At 38.7% G+C, this 10,130-nt stretch overlaps 1 protein-coding gene across 1 annotated transcript; it reads right to left on the bottom strand.

Annotated features, from left to right (window-relative positions):
• Positions 1-8,826: 8,826 nt before the first annotated feature.
• LOC103705076 (putative calcium-binding protein CML35) lies at positions 8,827-9,835 on the bottom strand. The gene has a single exon (XM_008788673.4). The coding sequence runs from the start codon at positions 9,635-9,637 to the stop codon at positions 9,020-9,022; it is 618 nt and encodes a 205-aa protein (XP_008786895.2). The 5' UTR covers positions 9,638-9,835; the 3' UTR covers positions 8,827-9,019.
• Positions 9,836-10,130: the final 295 nt, after the last annotated feature.

Below are 10,130 nucleotides of genomic sequence, written 5' to 3'. Positions count from 1 at the left end.
TGTGCAATTAACCCTTTTTTCTTATTCAACGTTCCAAAATATTTTGGACAGAAGAAAGAGCTTGGTCCAAACATGATGCGTTAATACCTAGAAAACTTGTCGGACTCTTCAATCATAGAATGAAAAAAATCAACTTCTCAGGTTGCCTAATGAAACATGGGAAAGGAAGTATCAGCAAGAAGGGAGAGTGGCTAAAGGAAAATTACATCTACCAGCACACACTGTGCAATGTCGAAGTATCTTCAGAACCTATGAGTTAGCTGACGGCAAGAGGGCCATTTTCGTGGGCTACTCTTTTCAAGAGTTTTCAATCGAGAAAGGAGCCTTGCAACTTCCTCTTTCTTTTAGAGAGTCATAATTCCTGAGAAACAAATCATAATTCCGTTCCATTTCTCTTCCAAGTTTCTACTTACCACCATCCCCTCTCCTCTTTCATAATCTATACTTTTCCATCTGGAAACCCCATTAAGAAATCTATACTCCCTTATGTTTATCTTTATTCTATAATACTCCTATAAGGCTTTTGAATTGTTAGCTGTATATGAGCTATATTTCTAGCTATATATGAACTGTATTATTAGCTGTATATGAGCTGTAGTACATAGCCACCTTCAACTATAAAAGATGAGCTATGGCACTGTTTGGTGTGTGGAACAAAGATTATCTCCTGTTCCTCTACGTCTCTCCCCTCTCCCCCCCTATGTTGCTCCCATGAATCTTGATTCGAATGGTAAAGAACTTGTCGTATGTGGCAAGAGGTGGGGGTTACAATTTTGAAGAACGTCACCCTTTGGTTCAACCCCGTATCCAGAAATCTTGGATTTCACCAGTGGCTCAGTCTGCCTTGGGCCTGGGCTCTAGTCTATATAGGGATGGGATGGGTGCAAGATAGTGAATAACAATAATAATGTTAGCCTCATCTTACATATATTCTGGAAAAGAGAGGAAAAAAAAGGGAGAAAAAAAAGAAAAATATCAATCCATAATTATGGGTCCTTGACTGACTCTTGACACCATCAATGGTATGTTTTGAAGGCTTGCCTCTAATAAGAGAAAGTAGATTTGTGCCATGATAACACTCTCTCTTGGTGAGAGGACAAGGCATTCAATATTTATGTTAGGAAATAAGAAAAAGAGGCATGCCTTGGTCGGGAAACCTAGCAAGAATTGTGGAACAGAGTTGAGAGATGACAACAGGAAGATGGAGAAAGAAGATGGCAACATGAAGATGGAAGAAGGGAAAGAATTGAAGCGGGATAGAGTTCTGCTTGAGTTCTAATCATGACAGATTTGAATTTCAGATGGTTTGTATTTTCTTAAAGAATACGGATATTTTAAATGGAAAAATTATGTCATTAGATTAAGTGGTACTGAATCAAGTTGTCTGCTATCTATCTGGCTGCTCATATTTAGGGGTGGCAATCTTGTCGGCTTAGACCAGATATGAATCGGATCATATATGGGATAGATCAACAATTTGTCAATCGAAATCCAACCCGTTAACTAAACGGATAAAAACTTCATATCCTAATCTAGCTCTTTTATTAGACAAGTAACCTAACCATATCTACAATAGGTTGAATCAAGTTAAACAGATTAAACGGTTAAGCATGTTTGCCCCTGCTCACATTGGGCATATTAAAGTATATGCGCATCGCTCAAATAATATTATATATACACACATACATACATACATACATACATACATACATACACACACATACACACACACACATATATATTGGAGGAAAAAGAGAGATGCCTTCTACGTTACCCGTAATTTTTGACATAATATAGTGAACTGGAGATGCATGCTAGCAGTCTTAATATTAAAAAAAAAAACAGGGGAGAGAGAGAGAGATGCACCAACACAACACAAAGAATAAAAAAAGGAAGCAGATCCATTTTGAAAGACTAGGAGGAAGCGATTTAGCTCATTGGTGGATGTCCCTCAGCCAACTGGGCCCATCCAGCCCAAAGCTAAAGCCTATAGTCAAAATTCCAGATCAAACAATTCGGCACCAGCCCACAAAGATGACAGAACATTGCTAATGAAAGCAGAAGCGTAGCCCATGAACCAGCATAAAAATAAATAGAACAAAGAACTTGTAAGGCTTCCTTCTGAACAAAAATTTGAGAGTTTCTTTCCAAAACAGAGCACATATTATGCACCTACTTGATGCTCTTGGGAACGCTATTCGGTCACGGGGGCTTTGCTATTAATCTTATATCTCCTCACTTATTAAAAAAAGGTTTAAGACATCTCATTCTCTTACTAGATTTTTGAAAAAAGAAAAAAAAAACTTTTCATGGAATGCTTTAGACTAGCTGAAAATTAAATAAAAAAAATTACGTTTGACTCCGTAAAAATGAACCCGACCTGAAGTTAGACGTATCACACTTTATTATCTCTCTCAATCTGCAGGTATTTTGTGGCCCACTACAAGTTGGGACGTCCTGATGCTCTCCAAACGACCCACGGCCCCAATGGTTGTCGTTGTCTTCCTTTCTTTCCGTTATCTGTGGAAAAAGAATAAAAGGAGAAAGACAGAAGAAAGCAGAGTCCAGCAGAAAGAGAACATTGGGAAACTGTGATCTTCCTGGAAGACAACCGTTGTCCTTCTATTCTTGTCGTCGTCTAATGATATAAAATTAGAACAAAAATTATATGGGGCCAGATACCAAAGAAAAAAAAAGAAAAAGAAAAAACCTGACCCTCTATTTTACCATATCTTTTAAAAAAAAATTGAAACTTTTCGTGCCAATGAATGATTAAAAAATTACAAAAGAAAAATCACACATGGTATTTTTTTTCTTTTTTATTTTTAAAATATGCTTTTTACCGATACACACTGTAGGTGGTACATATCAAGAAAATTAGTTATCTAACAAATCAATATATGGCTCTAGATAAATCGATAAATAATTTTTATGATAATACAGTACAATGCAAAGGTCCTAAAATGATATCTTCACATTACACAATACATGGTCAGATGATACATACTTAATAAATCAGATGGATGAGATGGTTTGACGAGAAGGAAGAGAAATGAAAAAACTCGACGAGGAAGAAAGAGGATGCTGCATGCAATTTTTTTTGTAATTTTTTTTAATTACAAAGATTCTATTAGTAGGAGAAGTCCTCCATTTTTGGGTTTCTCCTTCAAAATGTTCACCGGAGAACATGATTTTTATTCGTAAAAGTGATACCATTTGGTTGCCACTCTTTTAGGTCACAGAGTTCTCTAGATTTTTTTTTTATCAGTAAATATTACCAGAAAGAAAGAATCTCCAAATAAAGGCGTTCACTGCAGCCCACAGAAAAAAGCGTTTTCCATGTGCATTAAATAATGCCGAAAAGAAAGAATCTCTCAATAAAGGTGTTCGCTGCGGCACACGGAAAAAAAAAAAAAAGCTGTTTCCATGTTTGCATCATGGCGCCCCACGGTGATGGTCTCAATGCCAGAAGACATCCGATCCGTACGATCTGGGCCAATACAATCAAGTCTGCTGTATAGAAAGCTAATTTTCCTGTGGCTAGCGCGTAACACACCAGCCCGTACCCAACTGGGGACCGCGACGCCGTGGGAATAGATAGATAATATTATAATTTTACGTATCTTATATCTTGTGCTAATTAACTTATGCATCTAATTCTAGTCAGTGAAGCAATATGTCACTTAATGTGCACCAAGCATGTTGGCTAACTCATTTTGGCATAATGTTATGTGAATTGTAAACTATCTAATTCATTTGATATTCTAGGAGGGTAATTGTGAATTTTTATAAATTTTTTTTCATGAATATCCTTCTAAAATTGATATTTGCATGAATGTCCTTGCAAAATACTTATTTTGCTATTTTTTTTTTTATCCTTATTTTTGCATATGTACCCACGTCATCTAATGCGGTTAAAAATTTAACGATTTTACATTAAAATGACTAAAATACTTGTAATGGATAGATGTGCAAAATGAAATATTTATAAGACGATTGCGACGGAAGATAAAAAAGTAATTTCAAAATTTTATTTTATTTTTTAATTAAAATAAATTTAGTTTTTTTATTAACGGTGTTAGAAGAATCATTATATTAGAGGTATTTGTGCAAAAATAGTATTTTATAAGGGCATATAAATAAATATAAATTTGAAGAGGGTATTCATGCAAATTTAAATTTTTAGAAAGATATTCATGCAAAAAGAAATCTTGTTTTATTATATTATTTTACTCAATCAGATCCTTGTTCATAACCTCACCATGGTTGCTTTTGCTATGAGAGAAATTTTCTAAAACTAGTTCTTTATGCAATGTACATTCAATATGAAAAAGAAAAGAAATCATTCTATTTGCTTCCCTCCCCCCCCCCCCCCCCCCCCCCCCCCCCAAAAAAAAAAAAAATAAAATAAAAAAAAATAAAATAATAATCTATTATTGCATTAGATTTATGCCTTTGTCTCATTTTTATACCATTTAATTTGCATTTCCGATGTCGTAGTGCAGCTACACTGCTTTAGATCTTCATCGTCGTCGTCCCTCTGTAGAAGACTGTATGAAACGGTGGCTCCTTATAGATTTATCTCGCCATGATTTGTTGATCTCTTGAAAACGAATTCCTTATGAAACTACATCAATATTTCATGCAAATTCATGGACAAACAGGGCTAGATCTTACTGGTTGAAGACATATTTAATGTGTAGGAGGTTCCACGTATGAATCTTGTCTGAAATGTAATTATAATAAAAATTCATGAAGTCGAGATGGCATGTATCTAATTGACATGCATTTCTTAAAGAAATCAAAACAGATATCTTTTCTATTTGGGACTTGTGTTTCTCTTTGTATCAAGACCTCTTTGAGGTCGTGCGTTAGGTTTGCGACCAACCAGGCCGAAGTTCACATTATTGGTTAGCAGTTTCTACCCTCAATTGAGGGTCCACACGCATTAAAATTGGGATGAGAGTTGTTGGGCTACATTAATTAATGGCTTCTACATATAACACAAAAATGCATTAGTTTGATATTACCTGTTTTTTTTATTACAAAATCATTTAGTATTTGCTGACATAGCTCTAAAGTATCAACCAATTCATGAAGAATGAGTGACCCCTTAGCATGGCTTCCAATTTGGTCGAGATCCTGGTTTGTATTGGTAGTTCTTGGTTTATATTGGTATCAAGCATGATATATAGAGAACTCGGTGGCCTAATAATTTTCTTGGATGATGTAAATCAATAAATCTCAAGATATCGACCAATAAAATGTAGTTATATACATCTTTCAACCATCCTTTAATATATTTCGAATATTTTTAATTAATATATTTTAAATTCAATGTCACAATATTTAATCTTGAATTTGTTATATTGGGGAGGATCATTGATAGATCCATCATGGAAGAATGAAAGAAAAAGGAAAAAGAAGAACGGAAGGTCTCGAAAGGGCTGAAGAAAAGCTTGGAAGGCAAGGAATCTACTAGAGACCTACATACAGTCAATCAAAGGAGTAACACCTAGATCATTTGCGATAGGTATGCACAACCCTGAGGAATGAAAACTTGTATGCCAACCTCAAGAAGTGTTCATTCTTCACTTCTCATGTCAACTTCTTGGGTTACATTATTTTCTCGGAGGGCTTGTCTGCTGACCTTGATAAGATCACTGTGATAGTAGAGTGGCCCAAGCCCAAAACCTTCAGTGAGGTTCGCAGTTTTTATGGGCTGGCTACTTTCTACCGCTGTTTCATTATAGGGTTTAGCACATTTATGTCCCCAGTCACTAATTGCCTCAAGAAGGCGACTTTCATTGGACTAGCGCTACTGCTAAAGCATTTAGCGACATCAAGAAGAAGATGACTGAGGCGCCAGTTATGTACCTGCCTGACTTTAGTAAAGCTTTTGAAGTGGAGTGTGATGCATCTAGCCTTGGTATACGTGAAGTGCTCAGTCAAGAATGCCATCTCATAGCATATTTTAGTGAAAAAGGTAAATGAGACTAAACAGAAATATTCTACCTATAACAAAAAATTCTATGCCGTAGTCTAGGCCCTCCGGTATTGGCATCATTATCTGCTGCCTAATGAATTCATTCTCTACTTTGATCATGAAGCTCTTCGCTACCTTAATTTCCAAAAAAAACTGAACTCTAGGCATGCCAAATGGGTTGAGTTCCTCCAGGAATACACTTTTGTCCTAAAATACACATCAAGTGCCTCAAACACAGCTGCTAATGCACTGAGTCATCGAGTGACCCTCCTCTCAACCATGTCTGTTAATATCACGGGCTTCGACAAACTTATCGAGAACTACTTATCTTGCCCTAATTTTGGGGAACTCTACAAAGCCCTCGCTGATGGACGAGGACCTTCGATCGATGGGTTTCATCTTCAAGATGGTTATTTGTTTAAGGCAGCAAAGCTTTATATCCCACGGACATCAGTAAGAGATTTTTTGGTGTGAAAAGTACATGCAAGTGGCCTTTCCGGGTATTTCAGACGGGATAAGTCCATTGAAGAGGTGGAATGTCAATTCTTCTAGCCTAGCCTAAAAAGAGACGTTGCTAAAATCATTGGCTAATGTCGGACTTGCCAATTAGCCAAACACCGAAAACAGAACACTAGCCTATATACCCCTTTACTGGTATCAGATCGTCCTAGGCATGACATCAGTTTGGACTTCGTGCTTGGTCTTCTCCGTACCTTTAAAAAACACGATTCCATTATTGTAATCGTTGACCATTTTTCAAAAATGGCCCACTTTATCCTTTGTTCAAAAACTTTTGATGCCTCCAAGTGGCCAAACTCTTCTTTGATGAGATTGTCAAACTCTATGCTTTCCAAACACCGTCGTGTCCGACTAAGATGTCCGTTTCATGAGTTACTTCTAGAAAACTTTGTGGCACATGGTTGGTACAAAATTCAAATTTTTCACTACTTACCATCCACAAGCTGACGGCCAGACCGAAGTGGTGAACCGAAGTCTTGGTAACCTCTTACGAGCCCTTGTGGGCAAACACACTCGTAATTGGGATTTAGTTCTTCCTGTAGCATATTTTGCATACAATAATTTAGTCAATAGGTCCATAGGCATGAGTCTATTTCAGGTCGTGCATGGTTACAAAGCTAGGAAACCTTTAAATCTTTTATCTATGTCACCACATGTTAGGTTTTTTAAATCTGCACATACATTTGTACAATACATTCATGAGTTACATCAAGAAATCCACAAGTGCATCCATGCAAGTAATACTCACTATAAACTGCAAGTTGATTCCCACATACGTGCCAAAGAATTTCAAACTGGGAATTATGTCATAATTCATATTCGACCTGAACGATTTTCTTCTGAAACCATTAAGAAATTGCAGGCTCGTAGTGCCGGGCCAGTCAGAATGTTGTATAGGGTTGGCACTAATGCCTATGTCATTGTCCTTCCATTTGATTTTGGTATTAGCCCAACTTTTAATGTTGAAGATTTGGTTGCTTAAAAGGGGCCACCAACAATCTCCGATGACCCTTTTGCTGAGCCCTCCCCTGAGCCCGTTGATTCCCCTATTACTGATCCCATACCAGCTTTGATTCCTTTACCCCTCCACCGAGCAAAAAAATAGCACGTTGATGCTATTTTAGACGATCAAACAATTTTTACCAGTGATGGAGGCCTCCAACGCTTTTTGGTTCGTTGGCGAGGATGACCAGAGTCCGACTCCACTTGAAACATGCACGAGGAGTTTCAACGGATTGATCCGGACCTATTGAAGTATTACCAGAGCTATACCAAGCCACGTTTGTCGAGGTCGACTTCTTCCCATCGGGAGGGAGCTGGTGCGAACACTAGTGCTAGATCGCCCATCACTCGAGCCTACAGTCGCTGCAGGAGGATGGTTCAGCCAGTTTCATTATGGTTGGAGTGATTTTATTTTATTTTGGCTTATTAGGGTATTTTGTTATTTGACAGCCTTTAGGGCTTATTTTAGTATTTCGTTATTTTGTGGGTCTTTTGTGTGACTAGGGTCATTTTAGGAGTTTTTGTATTTTCCGGATCTATAAATATGTTGGATCGTACATCGTTTAGGGTTATACTATGAATAAAAATTTGTGATTCTCTTCTTTCAGCCTTGGTGTGAAGTTTTGAGCTAGGGTTAGGTGCGAAGCCTAATTCTCTCTCTCTTCTTCTTCCTCTCCTTCCTCTTCTCTCCTTCTCTCTTTCTTCCTCTTTTCTCCTGCTTTTCGGTATCAATGTCCCTTTAATAATTGGTTAACTAGTTTTATCACATAGCTAGAAAATTTGTTATATTATGAATAATTAATTTATACTAATAATTATAATATTTTATATCTTTATTATTGTATTATATTATGTCATAATGCATTGATATGTTATGTTAAATAATTTAATATTATATTAAATTATTATGCTATAGTATATAATATTATATTACTATATTATAATAATATCATTTTATATTGCGGTAATATTATACAATATCATATTTTTATATATTAATATATATTATATTTTATTATACTTTATTGTATAATACTATGCAATGTCCTTTATAGTTATTTTGTTATACCAAAATACTTTATTAGTTTGTTTACCAAACACATGTTAAATTGGCACAACACTTTACAAATGTAGTTACCAAACAGTAAACAGCTTTTTATAAAAGCTCTACTTCAAAAGACTCTATTTTTAAAAACTCTACTGCAACAGCTCTTCCAAACGGAATCTTAGTGTAGTAGTGATAGGTTTGATTAAACCATCCAATTGCTCTTGAGGAAATAAAAAAAAAAGAGATAACGTCCTTCCCAATCATACCAATATTGACGCAAGCAATCGATTTTGACTAATGCTTAGCTACATCAACGGATGATGACGACTGATTTGGTCCATCCTTTTCTTTTTCTAATTACAAGATGAAGGAAAGGGACAAACAAAGAGAGACACAGAAAAACAGCAACCATTCACCACCACCGCCCATTTTGGTTAGATCGGATCCGAGATTAGTGCGACAATCTATCTCTGGCCGTCCATCATGCGAACGAAATCCTGAAAGCAGACGAAGCCATCACCGTCCGAATCGACCACCCCGATCATACGGCGGCAATCCTCCAGAGTACACTGCTCGTCCCCGAGGGTGACGAACATGGCGAGGAGCTCCTCGGCGGAGATCTTGCCGTCTCCGTCGGCGTCGAAGACGGCGAACGTTTCCCGGAGCTCCGGCACGACGGGGGGTCCGACGACCGACCCCAGCTCCACGATCTCCTCCAGCCGGATGCTCCCGTCGCCGGCGCGGTCCGCCTCGGCGAGCATCGCCACCACCTCCTCCTCCGTCGGCGGGTCCGGACCCAGCCGCCGCAGCACCACCTCCAGCTCCCGCCTCGTGATCCTCTTCTCTCCCTCCCTCTCCGCCGAAGGATAGTCCGTCGACGACGAGGACGCCGATTTCGCGGCCGGCGCGGCGAGGTGGCAGCCGGGTAACCGGGGGAGGACGGTTTTTGGGGTGCACTGAGAGTCTTCGGAGGAGGAGGAGGCGGCGTTGGATCCGAAGGAGGAGGCCTCGGATCGGGAGACCGAACGGGATTTCTTCTTCGAAGAGCCGAAGAAGGCCGCCCGAAGACTAATCATCTTCATGGCTTCTGGCTTTCGGCTTTCGAGAGAGAGACGGGAGAGAAGGGTTGGAAGGAGGTAGGGTTAAAGAAGGCGCAGGGGGAGGGAAGTGGAGGCAGTGAGCTTCGAGGAAGCTTCGTTGGGAGAAAATGCGGCATGATGTTCTCCCCAGTCGTATACCGTCCTTTTCTGTTTCATTGGTTCCAAAAGATTTGTACCACAGGCACAAAGATTACGCGTTATTTTTCTTTTTATTTTTAAGAGAAAGTTGCAAAGAGTACGGCGGGAGTTGGACTTGGAAGGCGCAAGATGGCGTGCATCTCCATAGCGGATTCGGGATGTATCCACCTTTCCATCACCCAACGCACAGCTCTCAAAGCGCTCCAAACTTCACCTCCCATCTCGCTGCACATATCTTGAAGGAGCTGGTGGATGATCCAACTGTAGATCCCTGTGCGCTGCTTTGAGATTTGTGCAGATTCAACATATGTGCAGCAGGTGATCGAACATGGATACA

The sequence above is a fragment of the Phoenix dactylifera genome, chromosome 14, assembly GCF_051530095.1.
Source record: "Phoenix dactylifera cultivar Ajwa chromosome 14, Ajwa_hap1_PhDact_Kaust_v1.1, whole genome shotgun sequence".
Taxonomy (NCBI): Eukaryota; Viridiplantae; Streptophyta; class Magnoliopsida; order Arecales; family Arecaceae; genus Phoenix; species Phoenix dactylifera.
Note: the sequence above shows the minus strand (reverse complement) of the source record. Positions and strands in the feature narration are given on the sequence as shown.